The sequence below is a fragment of the Salvia hispanica genome, chromosome 1 (assembly GCF_029641045.1).
Source record: "Salvia hispanica isolate PSC_SH4W2 chromosome 1, Shi_PSC_v1, whole genome shotgun sequence".
Lineage (NCBI taxonomy): Eukaryota > Viridiplantae > Streptophyta > Magnoliopsida > Lamiales > Lamiaceae > Salvia > Salvia hispanica.
The window spans coordinates 46,192,631-46,209,538 of record NC_142692.1 but is presented as its reverse complement, the minus strand read 5'-3'; the positions used below and the strand labels follow the sequence as shown (position 1 = coordinate 46,209,538).

Below are 16,908 nucleotides of genomic sequence, written 5' to 3'. Positions count from 1 at the left end.
TCTATATCTGTATATGTAAATGGGAGTTTTAGAAAAAAAATAAGAGTATCATTATAAATTATGCAAATAAAATTAAGAAAGTGAAAATGTTTTATTTATTTATGTGACAATCAGGGGAAGTGGAATTGAAATTCATTTTATATTAACAAGAATACATTATACGGAGTAGTTGTTTTAATAAATTTGGAGAAGTGAAAAAATTATAGTTAATTAATTTAATTTAATCTAACATTGGTGTAAATAAAATAAAATCGGCCGTGCATATCATAGGATTGTAACACATAAAATCAATGGTTGACATTCAAAGTTAATTCATGAATTTTACAAATAGCTCGGTTTTAAAAAGGCTTTTTACATTTAAGCTGGGAGGAAAATCTTCATTATTTCTTGCTACCAAATTACTAATTTCTCAAATCCAACTTATATAGTTAAAATCACAATCGATATTGTTCCAATCGATAGAGCAATCTATGTAATTTCATTCGGTAATTTGCTTATAAAACTATTAATTTACATATTCCATTTATCTCTTTTCCTACATGTCTATAAATATAGATCTTGCTACCAAATTACTAATTTCTCAAATCCACCTTATATAAATAAAATCACAATCGATAGAGCAATCTATGTAATTTAATTCGGTAATTTGCCTATATAACTATTTATTTACATATTCTGTTTTTTTCTCTTTTCCTATATGTCCATAAATACATGCTTCATTTCAAATTTTTATTTCACAGCTCTTTTTTCTCTCTTGTCAAACAAACAACAAATCATTCAAATTTGAAGCTCGAATCGAATCATCGCACTACAAATTTACACGAAATGGAGCTGCATTCAACTCCTCCGGTCCACGGTGGCGCTACCAAAATGCCGGAACCCGATGTCCATGTCGTTACCACCACTGGTTTACTCATTTCCGCACACTCTAAATTTCTGGTACTCTCTCTCTCTCTCTCTAGCTAGACTCGTAAATCGTCAAAATTTGACGAAGATCTCCTAAATCGGGATGCATTTGGATTCTGGAGAAAAGGATTGATAAAATATGCTAATTTTGCAGGCTGCTGCGTCGCCGGCGCTGGAGAGCATGATTAATCGCTCCGAACGGAAAATTCCCATACTTGGCGTGCCAGACGACGCCGTTTCCGTGTTCATTCAGATTCTTTATTCGTACAGGTGAGTTTCGGTCATGCAAAACGTGGCCACTCATTATTTATTCATTTCTTAATTGAGATTCCTTAATCTTAATTATTTATTGTATTCACATATCTCTTGATTGAAATCCCAATAGACTTGGATCAACTTCAATAATATTACTACTACTATTATTGTACCGTTTAATTTTTACTCCTATGATTTACTGGCACTATTGGAGTTGACTTTGACTAATTAAGATATAATTAATTTTCGTATATTGGTAGTTGATCGTCAGTCACATGCTCGTCTACTTTATCATACTAGTAGTATTTTGACACAGACGCTTTAATTTTTATTGGATTTGCTTTCTTAATACTAGTAGTATAAAAAATAATCAAGACGAATTGCATGAAATTTTAAAATCGAATCCAAAACTGAATTTCGTTGTTATTTTTGGTTGTATGTAATTAAAATAATTTATTCATTCTATTTTTCATAGGAGTATCATTTTTTTTAAATAATGACAAATAGTGAAAATGTTCCGGGTAGAAGTTAGTTAGGAAATTAAATTTATTCAAGTAAAATAAACACTCACTGAACCGCACACACACATATTTATAATTTGAGTTTGAATTTGGTTTAGTTGTAAAATATGGCTAATTAATGGAAAAACCATAAGTATTGGTCAAATTTTGGTTAGGTGAAAAAGAGCATGAAGTGTGAATTTGTTCACAATTATTTTACTACTAAAAGAATTTGGTCGTCAACGTGTAATAGTACTATATTATTGATGCATTTCAACTAAACAACGCTGTTTTCTTTTTTGATAAACGACATCGTTTCACCCATCCATGGTGACACATCCCCATGATTTATCGATCGCGATATCAGATTCTACTATCAATTTTTTGTGAACAAGTTTTTAATAAAATTTCATGATTTATACGATAATTTTATCTTAATTGTCCATATTTCAAAGGACAATTAAGATAAAATTAGTAATCGAATTAGAACCGAATCGAATTAGTAATCTCGATCTTGCTCAGTTTGGGGATATTTATTTAGCCCCCGGTTAGTAGTATTGCCTAATAACATAGGAAAATTCTGATCTCATGGAAACGAGGGACATCAATTTTGATTTCAGATGTGATGAAGAGCAGCTGAAGAAGTATGCAATTCATTTGCTAGCATTGTCACATGTATACTTGGTGCCACAGCTAAAGCAGAGGTGTACAAGGGCGTTGGCTGAGCATCTCACCATTGAGAATGTGGTGGATGTGCTTCAGCTAGCAAGACTATGCGACGCCCCCGATCTTCACCTTAAGTGCATGAACATGCTCTTCAAAAACTTCAATGCACTTCAGGAGACTGAAGGCTGGAAGTTTGTACAAAACCACGACCCCTTTCTCGAGCTCCAGATCTTGCAATCCATCGATGAATCTGAGTCGGTACACACCCTACCCTTATCAATACATCTCTTTATCAAAAACTGGTCTAAATATGTTTTTTGTCTGATGGAATAGATGAAGAAGAGGACAAGGAGGCGAAGAAAGGAGCGGAGTTTGTATATAGAGCTAAGTGAGGCTATGTCCTGCCTCGAACATATATGCTCCGAGGGGTGCACTGGTGTTGGCCCACGTGATGTGGATACGAGCAAAGAAAAGGGGCCTTGTAGCAAGTTCTCGACTTGCCACGGCCTCCAGCTTCTGATCAAGCACGTTGGTGGCTGCAAGAAAAGGGTTAAAGGAGGGTGTTTGCGCTGTAAACGGATGTGGCAGCTCTTTAGGCTGCATTCCTCCATTTGTGACAATTATGATGAATGCAGAGTCCCTCTATGCAGGTAATATATATTATCATTGATCAGCTTTTACTTTCATATATAGATGTGTATATCTTGGAATCTTGCTAGATTTATTATTTGATACCACAACCAAACCTGGTCCCATATGGAGTACTTGACTGTTGCCATTTTCCCCTCAAAAACCTATGGTCATTACCTTTCTTCTCAATCACAAAAGCTATGATGAATACAGACATGTATGGTCATTGTCACCTTATGTCTCCTAAAGTGTGCCTTTCTTCCAAAGTAAAGGTAAGCGATGAGTCATTCTTTGATTCGTGATGGCTTAGCTCGATATTTCTATCCTTGACCAGCGACGTACCAACTAGGGCATGACTTCTTATCCTAGGAAAGATGTTAGGGTCGCGCTAGGTCATCCTACGGATGTTGATGCTCATTCGTGCTCGTTTCAAGACTTGACCAAATTGTGGTTGTTCATGTGGGATACTATTAATTAGGACCAGTTCTCTCACATCATACATAGAATGTGGAATGAACTTCATTTTTATGTTTGTTGATTGTCAATATTTTGTCTTTATTCTTGATATATTCTTGGTAAATGTTCGACCGTTCATAACGCTCGTTTTCACAGAAAGTTTAAGTCGAAGGAGGCGCGGGACGGGGAAGAAAGTGATGAGCTATGGAGATTGCTTGTGAGGAAGGTAGCATTGGCCAAAGCTATAATGTCTCTCCCAAAGAGGAAGAGAGTAGAGGAGCCAAGAGAAGTGATGAACTATCAAAAATTGAGAGGCTTCAAATCATGAAATCTACATTTAAAAAATGGAATTCTTTATATCTCTCAAGTTAATATATTTGATGTCCGGAAAAAGTTTAATGCAGTTCATTAATTCAAGAACATGACCCATATTTTATACTCTCTCCGTTTCTTCATAGTTGAGGCGGAACTTTTCGGCACGGAGTTTTAGAAATGAATGTTAGGTGTGTTAAATAAATAAATAAAAAAAGTAAGAGAGATGAAAAGATAAGAGAATAAAGTATAATGTGAATAAAGTAGAGAGAAAAAGTAAGAGAGAGTAAAGTAAAAAAGAGAGAAAAGTTACCGTATATGAAAATGACTCAACTATGAAGAAACTTCCCGAAATGGAAAAATGACTTAACTATGAAGAAACTCCCCGAAATGGAAAAATGACTCGATTATGAAGAAACGGAAAGAGTATTATTATTAATTTACCAAAATGCTACATTTTCTTTATATAGTCTACATGACCCATATCCTATGATTTTTTTTTATCATCGTCGTCTGTCTTTTGAGTTTATAACAATCATATCTTCTTTCAAGTGTAAAAAAATCACATAATAACAAAATATTGAGCATTCAATGAATTTCGGTGATAGGTGAACTTCAATTCACAATTAATTAGCCTATAAACATTTAAAGACGGTTAGAAATAAGGATCCCAATGATTAAATGCCAGGAATAAACTTTTGCGTCATCAAGGACAAAGAAGAAAATGACAAACTCCATTCATAGTCTTCATTATATATTCTTGTTAAATATTGCAGGAATCTTAATTGGATACAAATGGAAGTGGACATAATCATTGATTGAGTGTTTCACGAGTCTCAAAGTCCGGTCTTGTAGATATTGTAACGTCCTCCTTCCGTCCCAAATAATTCGACCCAATATTCTATTTCGGGTCGTTCCACATAATTTGTCCCACTTCACTTTTACCATTTTTGGTAGTGGACCTCATATTTCACTAACTCATTCCTACTCACAGTTTATTATAAAATTAATACTTTAAAAGTAGGACTCACATCCCACCAACTTTTTCAACTAATTTTCTATTACATTTTTTAAAATCCGTGCCGGGTCAAAGTGTCCCGAATTATCTGGAACGGAGGGAGTAACTTATAGTCGAAACCCATATCATTGTTAATACCTCCGTTTCACTGCCACAATATAAGTCCATATTTGACTCGACACATATTTTAAGAAATATAATGAATGTGAGTAGAATGAGTAAGTGAAATATGAGACCTACGTACAATTTATAGTAAAAATAAAAATGAACTCTTATTATGAGACGAACTAAAATGATAAAAGTGGACTTTTATCGTGGGACAGATATAGTAAAAAATTGTTACTACATACGTATTTTGTTAAATACACCTGACGTGCGATAACAACAATTTAACGAATAGTACTAGTATTACTAATCCTATATTAGGGTTCGAGCTTATAATAACCATATTTATTGTTTGAGTTCATATATCAAGATGGCTATTTGATAATGTAAAGATGATATAGCTATTATGATTTCAAAAGAAGATAAATATACTGCCTTTGTGAGCAAAATAATGTTAAATTTTGTTATTCAGAAATATCACGTATAAAGTTTTATTTATATTTTTCATTTTTTAAAAAGTGAATCTTATACTCAGTTAAATCATTAATATTCTCTATTATAAAACTTATACACATAAAAATTGGACATATGTCTCCTTAATTTAATGAATTCAACACTAGTTATATTAAATTCCAACTTACAAAATATGACTGTCACCATAAAAAGAAAGTAGGATTTTCAATCAAACTTAATCTTGGTTGTGGGCAGCTTACGATCAAACTCATATTAATAGTGGATTGTTACACACTCCTATAAAACAAATTTGCTACTAAATCTAATTAATCGTAAATAAAGATTTAAAGCATTTTATTAGTTTTATGTTAGTCCATAATCACTAATTTCTATATTTACAATATCAAAATGAATACTTTTATAAATCCACTTATCATTCTTTAGTTTCCATTTTTTCGAAATTATATTGTGTAACTAAAATATGATTAGTCAAGAGAGCATCTTTGTTGTATGTGGCAGGCAGGCGACAACATGGAAATGAAACACGACTTAGTCGGTTGGTTGAGTCAATTTCTTGAAACTTTCTTGAGCGTTTAAGTTTCTTCTTCTGCGCATAAATACAACTCTTTTCTCCTACATTCAGTCTCGGCTTTCCCATCTGCTTGCAAATACTAAACAATTGCCATGTTGAATTTGCTAAACAATCTTTTCTAGAAGGACATGGATTATTTTATTTTTATTAGTCACCTTTCAAGATCACTGAGCTGAAAGTGCTAAAGTAAGGTTTTATCTTTCGTTGTTGTTTCCCTTTAATTTCCTTTGATGGACGTGGGAAAAAGGCTGGCCTTTCTCTGCTTTTTCCTCGCATGTTTTATTCCAAGATTATATTTTGGAAAGTGGGGTTGATTTAGCTTCTTGACATATGTGTGTGAAAATAATTGTTGAATTCTTGCTCGCATCATTTTTCATGAACTGAAAAGTTACTTCATTTGTTGGCTCTTTGTTAGTACTTGTTAGTGTGAATTTTAATTGGTGGGGAAGGGTATTTTTTTGGAATTTGGATAGTATCCGACAAAGGTAATCTATGCTCCCCCTCTCTTTCTCTCTCTTATGTTGCAATTTGTGGGTGGATTTTGTTTATTTAGCTTCTAATATATGTATGAAATTATGGGCCTCTGATTTTTGATTTTTTGAGAGGCTGGTTGTTGAATTCTTGCTCATAGATTTTTTGATTAACTGAAAACTTACTGCATTTGTTGTTGTTGTTGTTTTACTATTGTGTGTCAATTTTGGTTGGGAGGTCTATTTCTTTGAAAAGTCTCTAGGAAAGGTAATATATTCTCCTTCTGTCATGTTGCTATTTGTGGATGGAATTTGTTGATTTTGGGAAAGATTGATGGAGAATTAGAAAACAGAAAGGAAAGAATAAGAGTAATTTCTGTTTGCAGGTGTATTTGAAGCAATGGATGCTTCATCGAGAGATGAAGCACCTATGCTGCCAGCTTCACATTTACAGTCCGATAATGGCGGCTCCTCTGCAAGAAGAGGAATTTCTGGTAGGACGAGGAGTGTGTCAATGTCTTTCGCTACGGAGTCTCCACATCCATCTGAATACCAGCAAAATCTAGTTGGTTTCACTGGCCCTTTGAGGGCTGCAAAGCGAAATCCTCAAGTACAGATGAGTGGTCCGTTATATCCTGGCCGGAACAACGAGCTTGTCTTTAGGCCTCCTCAGACAGCTGCTGAGGCTGAGAATCGGGCCAGGAATGGTGATGGGGACTACGTGGGAAAGAATGAGCACCTCTGGAGGTCTGGGCAGCTCGGGAAGTGCAGTGATCCCTACTGCACCGCTTGTCCCATGTTCTATGATGCTAAGGGGCAGCAGAAGCCGTCAAGGACAACAGCGATGATTGATGCTAAGGTATTACTGTTTATTGCAGTCATGGCTTTTTTGTACTTATCAGTTTGTGGAGAGTCTATGTGAATGCTTGATTTATGAGGGTGTTAGTAATGATTGAGTGGTGAGTGATGAATTCACAGAGGTCTGCATCAGATATCTTTTAATATAGTGTGATTTTTGTATCCTGGCCTTGTGCAATTTTAGCTTTTAACAATTCTTTTATTGAATTGTTTTATTAAGGTCAATGATTTCCTTGCTTACATGACATCAATTTTAGCTTCGAAATGACTACTCCTAAAACAAAGAGATATGTCTTGTGCTGCTGTGTTTGCTCACATTCCCTTCAGTTATGGTGCTTCAATGCAATTTCTGAGACAGGATTGGTACTGAGATAGTTCCAATCATTATTTTTGTTTACAGTAGATTTATTTTCGTAAAATGGTTTTCTTGGCATTTCTTTCGGTAGTGAATACTAAGTCTTATATATTTTGCGTTCTCCATAATGGTCAAAAAGTCTCATTTACGAGTTTTTGGTGTTTTCGTGGCAAATTTGTTGATATTTTCTACATGCTTTATCTATTTCTGCTAACAAGTTCAGGCATTGCCCTCATAGTGTGTGACCCTCTTTTGCAGTATCGCAATATGCTCTATGGCGATGCACAAAGTTGGGCAAAGAGAATGCGTGCGCGTTTTCTTTCTTATATTCCCGGGGTTATTAATCCTCATGCAAAACTCGTTCAGTGGTGGAACAAAATCTTCGTTATGTTTTGCATTCTCGCGTCATTTCTCGATCCATTTTTCTTTTTCCTATTGTTTGTGCGCCAGGTATTCTTGTTAGAGTTTTTTGCTCATGTTTCCATTTTTTTGTGGTTGTGATCTCCTTGTCAATACTATCACCCCTATATTTTTTACGTAATACAATTCTTATTGAATGTTTAATGTATCAATAAAGAATGTGAACAAACTCAGTTACAATTGACTTAATTTGACCATCATCCTGCAGGATTACAAATGCGTCGAATTAATTATGCCTAAGACTCGAGAATTTCTCATCTTAAGGACCATTACCGACTGCGTTTATTTCATGCATATCCTCCTTCAGGTATAAGGCTCAATGTCACCCTGCGTTGAAGCATTTCTTCTTGCCTTTTCAAATGTATACCAATTATTTTTTTATAAAAAATTGCAGAACAAGGGTCTTTCATTTTGAGTGGTACTTATATAATGCATGTGATGATTTTTATCTTTCCCTCATTTTAGAATAAGCCAGTTGTCCATCTAAAAGCTGACTAGCTGAAGTAGGATTGGTATTCGAACAATCACATCGACTGTTACAAAAATGGGCACTTGCTTCTACCTTTAGTATGATCGAAATCGCGCTTCAATGTGATTTCTGGTGTTTTTTCCGAACATGTTTTACAAGTGAAGGTGCGCTGTCATTTTGCAGTTCAGGCTAGCTTATGTTGCTCCTGAAACAAGAGTTGCAGGGTCTGGCGATTTAGTTGATGATCCTAAGAAAATTGCCTGGAATTATTTCACGACATACTTTCCTGTTGATCTACTTGTTGTACTTCCCATGCCACAGGTGTGTCTTTGCCATCTGTGTTGGATTTTTACCATTTCTACCATCATTTTACTTTCAACCAGCTCTACTATGGAGTACCATTATGGAACAGAGAATCTCTTCTATTGTTCTCGTATTCCATGAATTACATGTACTACTTTGCAAGCACCTCTCAAGTTTGATTTCTACTAAAATCGACTCCTCTGCGTTCCTGTAGATTATATTAATATTTGTCTTACCACACTCTGCCTCGTCACCTGGAAACGAAATTATAAAATTTGTCCTTCCATCGGCAATTCTCGTTCAGTATATACCAAGGCTGAGCAGATTCTTACCTTTGGTTGCTGGTTTTTCCCCAACTGGCTTCATTTTTGAGTCAGCCTGGGCGAATTTCCTCATGAATCTTCTCACGTACATTTTAGCGAGCCATGTGGTTGGGTCATGCTGGTATCTTCTTAGCATACAGGTTCGTTCTTTCATTCGGAGCGCTATCCCTCATTTTGGAAACATTTCTCACCTGATTTACTCGTGCAGAGAGTCAATAAATGCCTTCAAAAAGCATGTGAATGGAATACAACCAGTAACTGTAAGACATTCCTCAGCTGTAGTCATGATTATGAGCAGAGGTTTCCAAAATATCCGGACTGGAGTGACTGGAAACAAAATAAAAATGCAAGTGCTTGTTTTACGAAAGAGGGTTTTGACTTTGGGATATGTGAAGCTGCTGTCAATCTGACCACTCACAAGGACATTTTCGATAGATACTTGTATTCACTCTTTTGGGGGTTCCAGGTAACTTAGTTCTACATGTTTTTTTTTGTTTATGCCGTTTCTTTAATAATCTGACTTCACGGCCAATAAAAAATCCGTGTTGTGATTGTTTATGAAGCAAATTAGTACGCTAGCTGGGAATCAGGAGCCGAGCTACATGGCTCTCGAAGTTGTTTTCACCATGTTCATAATAGGGATAGGTCTGCTGCTTTTCGCTCTTCTGATTGGGAATATGCAGAACTTTCTGCAGGCACTTGGACGCAGGTGCACACTCAACTGAACTGACATGATAATTGTATATATACGGATTTCGTATCTCAGTTCTCTAGTTTCCCTGTCACTTTGTGCTTAAGTGGAGTTAATCATTCAAGTGCTCGCAGAAGAAAAATCTTTGGGACTAAGTAAAGTCATTATTTTTTTTTACTTCAGGAGGCTAGAAAAATCTTTAAGAAGCCGCGATGTTGAACAATGGATGAGCCATCGTCGCTTACCTAAAAATCTTCGAAGGTTCCATATTCTTTATCTTTCTTTCTTATGGTCATTGCTGATTGTTTCATTTCTTTGGTTTTTTACCCTTCCTAATTTGCCTTTTAGTCTCATGTTTATTTTGCAAGTGTGAACATCATATTTTCCTAGTTGCATTAGCAGTAGGTTACATCTGGGTTCTTAAGTGTATCTTGAACAACTTGACAACAAACTGCAGTAGCTTCAAAATGTTCCAATTATAAATTCACAATAGGAGCTAGAAACTATATGTATAACCTAATTGACCAGATTTATATGTGTTTGTCCCTTGCAGTCGAGTCCGAGCCGCAGAACGCTTCAACTGGTCAGCAACTAGGGGTGTAAACGAAGACACGCTGATAGAGAACTTGCCAGAGGACCTTCAACGAGAAATTAGGCGCCATCTCTTTAAGTTCGTCAAGAAAGTAAATTCTCAACGCCTAAACTACATATTCATCAGAGATTTCTTAGTTATCAGTAATATCAAACGCCGTTAATAGGTGCGGATTTTTCAACTTCTTGATGAACCTGTCATTGATGCTATACAAGAGAAGCTGAAGACAAGATCCTACATTAAAAACACTAAGATACTATATCCGGGTGGTCTAGTTGATAAAATTGTATTTATAATTCGCGGAAAGATGAAGAGCACGGGAGAAGATGGCAACGATTCTATCCTGTCTGAAGGCGATGTTTGTGGAGAAGAACTACTTACCTGGTGCCTCGAACATTCTTCCGTCAGTCAAGGTAAAATCTCAAGCCACCCACTTTTTTGTGGCACCCATTTTCCACTTCTTTTTAGTTAGCTAGCTTTATCTCTCGTAATACGTCGTTTTTGTTTATTCATAATCTTCAGATGGAAAGAGTATTAGACTTCCACGACATGGGCTGTTGAGCGACAGGCATGTAACTTGCTTAACAAATGTCGAAGCCTTTGTATTACGAGCTGCTGATTTTGAAGAAGTGGCGGGTCTCTTCACAAGGTTCTTGAAGAATCCACTCGTTCAGGGCGCCATAAAGTAACTTTTATTTGTAGTCATCTTGTTGCCTCCTTCGACATCTCCCATAAAATCAACCGTTGATTCTCTTGTTGCAGGTATGAATCACCTCATGAGCGTGGAATCGCAGCTAGACGAATCCAACTAGCATGGAGACGCAAAAGGAAGCAAACAAATCAAGTTGATTCAAGCCAAGTAGGTTCCTCAAGGTCACAGCACAACTTATCATATCGGACTAGAAGCAGGCGTAAATATTAGACATACTCTAGGTTCTACAAGATACGTTCGTGTTCTTCTAACGGATTCTAGCCAATTGAAAGGAGCTTCTGGTCGACCGAGAGTTGCACGATCTGCTTGGCTCATGGGTTTCTTATCTTCTCAGCCTTGTTTGAGTATACTTTGCTCGATCTGCTCTTCCACTCTATAGGAGCCATTTTGTGTAGGACAGTTTTGTATGTTAAGATGTTGGTAAGTATTTTTCTGTATAAAGTGTACATGGATATTGAAGGGTTACAGAAACAATATTTTTTATATAAATATCTATTTTAACTATTGGCAATCTAGTTTCAAGCCACTGGCTGTTGCCTCAAAGTTGAGAATATACATAATTTTTTTCCTAATAGACGTATATAACCACTGGTTGTTGCACTCACTCATTGTAAAATGGATCAAAATTCAGATTAAATCGCATATATTCTCTCCATACTATAAAAATACAAACACTTCATTACATATGAAAAAAGGAAATAAAAATAGTGTTAATGATAGTGGACTCCACATTATTAATAAAGTTTAATTGAACTGATTTAAAAAAATTTATAATTTAAGGAAACAAATTAAAAAGGAAACAGATCAATGTTTAAAGGACACGTGAAGTAATTTGTATTAATAGTAAATATGCATTTTATAATTATTTACAAGAAAAGTAAAATAGTAAAATCTCTCCATTTACTTAACATAGCAACTACAACTAGGGGTGCTTAAACGGTTCTCCAGTTCTCGGTGAACCGGAATCGGAACCGGAACCGACCGGTTAATTGAGGAACCGGAACCGGAAAAATCGGTTCCGGTTCCGGTACCGGTTCCAACTTTTTAAATGAAACCGGTTCCTAACCGGGAACCGGATTATAATTCAATTTTATTTTTTTATAATTTAATATACTAATGAATCTAATTTAATTGAAGTTTGTTTTTAATTTTCAAAAGAACTTATACAAATACAATATCATTACATCCGATAGAAATTTAACTTTATAACAAATTTATGTAACAATTCATTTAACATACGATTTTAACTTGTTTGTGAATAATTTATTAACTGTTCCGTTATAAACCAAAAAGTCAACAAGATCAATTAGTATTGGAAATTCTATTGTATACATGTTTAGCCAAAAAAAGGGAAAATGGAATTCAATTTTAAAACTTATTTTTAAAAGAAATTGCTAAAGTTTAGAACTCCTATTTTTGTATTAAAAAATTGCTAACATAAACTAGTCCGACCTACTACACTTGGCATTACTCTTATCCATATATGAATATTATTGTATTGTTGGTTTTTACTTTTTGTGTATTTATTTGAATTTTTAGGGAGTATTTATTATATTTCTAGATGTTGAATTATTATTTTTTTAGTATTGAACTATTTTAAATTATAAATAAATTCGGATTAAAATTACACATCGGTTCCGGTTCGGAACTGGAATCGGCCGGTTACAAACCGGAACCGATCGATTCCGATTCCTGTTCCGGTTCTAGGATTTATGAAAATTTAAAACCGATTAACTGGTCGATCAGTCTAGTTAGAACCGGAACCAGCCGAATAAGCATGCCTAACTACAACTAGTATTACTTTCTTAGTTTCTATATTCAGTTTGTTAGTTTTTACTTGTTTATTTTCAGTTTTATAATTATTTGCACTTTTTGTTTGTTGGGCAAATAAACATAATTATTTGCACTTTAGTTTGCAGTTATGTAGTCAAATAGTCTGTTTAGTTTTTAGTAGTTATTAATTAGTCAGAAAAATCATTGCCATTTCCAATAGTTTTTTTTTCTTCTAAAATAGCACAAAGCCTCCGATTTTTGCTCAATCAATTAGTTTCAACATTTAAAGAAAGTCTATCTGCATACGACTCGATTACTGTCTCATTTTATTGTTTTTCAGTGGGAAAGTGAATAGAAAGTTCACTGGAACACCATAAAAAAATGAACTCCAAGTAAAACCATGTCTAAATCCTACCAACGGTTGGTGTTTTTTTCTCTTTAAGAAACAAAAAAAAAAAAAAAAAAAAAAAAAACTACGCATACATATCGTATAACACCGTCTAAATTAGAGCTTATGTTGCAAGGAAAAATATACCACATGTAGCCAAGTTGTTGACCAATGTGATGCTAACTCAAAAAATCCCCGCATCTGCAATTATCAGAAATTAATAAGTGGAGATCAAAGGAAACATAAGTTAAAAAGCAAAAGCCATGAGCAAGATCAAGTATACCATCCTCGTTCGCCTCGTCCTCCATGTTAAAGTCATCTTCATCGTCATCAACGTATTCACCCTGTAAATTGCAGATGTATTAGCTACAGTTCGTATAATTCTCATCCAAGGTAATATATCTCAAACAAATAAGGGGAATAAATTGAAAAACAAGCATTCACAAGATTGTCAGATGTTGAATATAGCAGAAAAATAAGGTTTATGGTGAAAATTATGTAAGTTGAGTGTGATGCACGAGGTCAGCAATATACCTTCGTATAATCATTGTCATCACTAAATTCTTCATCTTCTACTTCCTCCTCCTCTTCTACTTCCTCTTCGTTTTCTTCTTCAGTTCCCTAAAAGCACATATTCCATTGACAAAAAAGATGAAAATAATGATCAATATGACATCGTAAAAGACATTGCTTCGAGTAACTCATATGAAGTAAATGCTAAAAAGAATTCAGTTGAGATATGGAAAAGTTACCTTTTGCTTTTCCTCAAGCTTCTCAAACTGATCAAGTTTGTTCAAGTCTGTTACAATCAATCAATTTTTTTCCTATCAGCAGCACATCTTGAAAAGAGAATTCAAATGTAGAGAAGTGCTCACAAATAGGGCATATTTAAGTGACATCCATGATTATGATGATCGCCAACAAATAACAATACTAATTTGTGCGAACTTATTACCTATTTCATTGTCCCACTTGATTCTCTTGACAGTCTGCTGTCCACCTGTTACGTGAAAGAATATATGAGATACATGAGACCAAGAAAATTCACGGGGCAATCTGAAAATTGATGGTACAAACTAAGAGAGCTGTTTAATATACAAACAGAATATCACCTCTGGCTAGTTCTGCAGGCATATGATCTTTGTCCATCATTATTAAGTGATGGAGTGGTTGCTTAACAGTTGTTGCCTGCAATTTCTTATCCGAGTACCTCTCTATGTCTACTTTCTGCGTTTCTGCAATAATTTATAGACATATCAGACCAACTGAATGCAAACAACTGCATGAAATAAAAACTCAAAAGACACAATTATTAGTAGCAATTTGACTGCATTGCAAGTTCATTAACAACAAAGCAGGACCGTATATTCAGATGAGATATAGCTTTGCTATTCATCATTTTCAATTTTTATAGCACACTTTTCTCCATAAAGCCTAAAGCATCATACACAATATCTGCCACAACATACCCAAACAGTAGGATACTCGGTCAAAACAGATAAAATTTTGTATACTATTTTTGCCTGTAATTTCTAAGCATACGGTTACACTAAAAAATAAGTCTCCATTGAATTGATTATATGTTTTGCTAAAGTTTAAACAAATAGATACTCAAATTAGGTCTCATAATACATGGTCAATAAATATTAGTCAAGTAAATCACATTAGAAAAAAAGGGATGAAAACAATTCACATCCCAGATATACCTGTCTTTCAAAGTATCATACAAACTCCCCTAATTTGAAATCGGATCATGGCAGAACTGTCCATCAGCAGAGAGCAAAGTGGCAAAAATGATCGGAAATTAAAAAAGGGGAAACGTACTCTGTAGGGTTAGCCTTCTATCTTGGTAATGGTATGGAGATGTCTCGAAAAAGGTCTGCAGATTCTGTGACCAGGTCACAAACTGAGAATACTTCTTTACTTCTTCCACAGAATACTTCACAACGCCTATCGCAACTTCCTATTAATCAATCAATCAATCAATCAATCAATCAAATTCGCCTCCAGATCAAAACTACGCCAGATAACCAAACTGCATTTATAAAAAGCAAATTAGGATACGTGGCGTTACCGGAAAGAGATCGAAGGGCATTTGCTTGGCTCTAGGCGGCCCTCCCCGGCCGCGGCCGCCCCCTCTTCCTCTGAATGACATGTATTTTCTGGTCGCTGCAATGTTTTGAAGAATGAGTGTGGTTATTGTAAAAGTGGGCGCCCATTATCATATCATTACTTACAACCATAATCTCTATCATCTATAGAATCTATCCAATTCAATTAACTTACACCCCACAAGTCAAATTAACAAGCAAACCTCAATCAAAGCATATATCAACATAAATAAATAAAATATAACACATTGTATGAAAATCATTTCATGATGTATAAAAAAGAAAAGAGATAAATCCCCCTTTTAGCTTATAACCTCTATTCTCAAATTTTTAAGCTTAAAAAGTCGACTGCATTACATCATCTTCACGTGATAAACTGATTTAGCTTAAAAACTCCAAGGGATTGTTATGACTGTTTCAAAACAGGCTGCCAGTTCATGGCAGTTTCTGGCGAATGTTTTCTAAGAATTTTTTAAAATAGCAAATGTTAATGTAATGGCTTGAAATTTTGAAGAGATCTTCCCAAGACCTGATAGTATGCATAAAAATTTTAGAACATAAATTCCAGCATGTTAAGGTGGCCGAAACAGATTAGTACAGTAGTAACTCATTTCAGATATTCATGTTTGCAATTAGTTTGATAGCCACAACCACTTATACAAATTCACTCCCAACAACTAATTAATAGCCACAAGAAGCATAATAATATGAATTCCCCAATTTTAGATTGAGTGCTAAAAAATCTCACTTTCACAAGCACAACCAAAAGCACAAATCTTTAATTCAAAACAACAAACATTAACTTAGTAAGTGAGATAATCAAAGAGGAGTTCAATTTCAATCTTAAATTGCAAGAAACGAGTTTGGGTAAACAAAGCTTTAACCTTTAATCTCTCAATGGAGGTCCGAGAAGATGGAGAGGAATAAGCTTTGAGCAGAAGATGAGCTGCTGGCAGCAAAACTCGCCGCCGGAGAGGCGGCGGACAGCGGTTGCTGGAGAGGGATAACCGGAGAGGGTTTAGGGTTGTAAAAGAGAACAAAGAGAAATTCTAAAATACATTAATCAAATTTTGGGTGCAAAATATAATAGTCGTACGAAATGTTTCAATTTTGTTTCATATTAGAGCATCCGCAATGGTCGGCTAGCGACCGGCTAGCCAATTCGTCGCGCTAGCCGATCGGCTAGCCGAACCATTGCAACCGGCGAGGGCGATTTCGGCGAGCGGATCGGCGTGGGCTGGCCGAAGCGCTAGCCGATCGGCTAGCCGCCATTTTGGAGGCCCGATCGGCCAGCGCCGATTTTCGTTTTTTTTTTAAATCATATATAAACGCGATTTTCGTTTCATTTTCATTTGCACCACTTGTTTTAACGAGTTTTCTATCTCTCTAACTTTCTGTACAAGAGCATCATCGAACGATGAGTAACGCGGGTGGTAGCGGTAGTGGTAGTGGTAGTGGTAGTGGTGTGGATCCTGAGGAGTACGAACGGAGGATGAACGAGGCTATGGAGGCCTACATGAACCGCGGGATGGAGCGGTACATGCGTATGG

The 16,908-nt window shown here is 35.5% G+C and overlaps 3 protein-coding genes across 6 annotated transcripts; 2 read left to right on the top strand and 1 right to left on the bottom strand.

Moving 5' to 3' along the window:
• Window positions 1–822: 822 nt before the first annotated feature.
• LOC125199181 (BTB/POZ and TAZ domain-containing protein 1-like) lies at window positions 823–3,844 on the top strand. The gene is made up of 5 exons (XM_048097298.2): window positions 823–939; window positions 1,061–1,176; window positions 2,282–2,585; window positions 2,661–2,977; window positions 3,570–3,844. Exons 1-5 carry the CDS (start codon window positions 826–828, stop codon window positions 3,739–3,741), a joined length of 1,023 nt encoding a protein of 340 aa, XP_047953255.2. The 5' UTR covers window positions 823–825; the 3' UTR covers window positions 3,742–3,844.
• Window positions 3,845–5,817: 1,973 nt separating this feature from the next.
• Window positions 5,818–11,590, top strand: LOC125217912 (putative cyclic nucleotide-gated ion channel 20, chloroplastic). 3 transcript variants are annotated; one of them, XM_048119484.2, is made up of 13 exons: window positions 5,818–6,079; window positions 6,750–7,222; window positions 7,835–8,026; window positions 8,205–8,303; window positions 8,649–8,786; window positions 8,983–9,231; window positions 9,300–9,557; window positions 9,655–9,800; window positions 9,966–10,043; window positions 10,336–10,465; window positions 10,541–10,787; window positions 10,897–11,059; window positions 11,137–11,590. In XM_048119484.2, the coding sequence occupies exons 2-13, from the start codon at window positions 6,764–6,766 to the stop codon at window positions 11,294–11,296; spliced, it is 2,319 nt and encodes a 772-aa protein (XP_047975441.2). In that variant the 5' UTR covers window positions 5,818–6,079; window positions 6,750–6,763; the 3' UTR covers window positions 11,297–11,590. The 3 variants fall into 3 exon arrangements, with proteins under 3 accessions (XP_047975441.2, XP_047975442.2, XP_047975444.2); XM_048119485.2 differs by lacking the exon at window positions 5,818–6,079 and adding an exon at window positions 6,115–6,378; XM_048119487.2 differs by lacking the exon at window positions 5,818–6,079 and adding an exon at window positions 6,406–6,631.
• Window positions 11,591–13,162: 1,572 nt separating this feature from the next.
• On the bottom strand, window positions 13,163–16,400 carry LOC125199184 (uncharacterized). 2 transcript variants are annotated; one of them, XM_048097299.2, is made up of 9 exons: window positions 16,243–16,400; window positions 15,322–15,416; window positions 15,072–15,210; window positions 14,360–14,482; window positions 14,203–14,247; window positions 14,000–14,046; window positions 13,782–13,868; window positions 13,531–13,591; window positions 13,163–13,448 (listed from the first exon to the last, which is right to left on the bottom strand). In XM_048097299.2, the coding sequence occupies exons 2-9, from the start codon at window positions 15,400–15,402 to the stop codon at window positions 13,432–13,434; spliced, it is 600 nt and encodes a 199-aa protein (XP_047953256.1). In that variant the 5' UTR covers window positions 15,403–15,416; window positions 16,243–16,400; the 3' UTR covers window positions 13,163–13,431. The 2 variants fall into 2 exon arrangements, with proteins under 2 accessions (XP_047953256.1, XP_088918496.1); XM_089062370.1 differs by having other exon boundaries at window positions 15,322–15,409.
• Window positions 16,401–16,908: the final 508 nt, after the last annotated feature.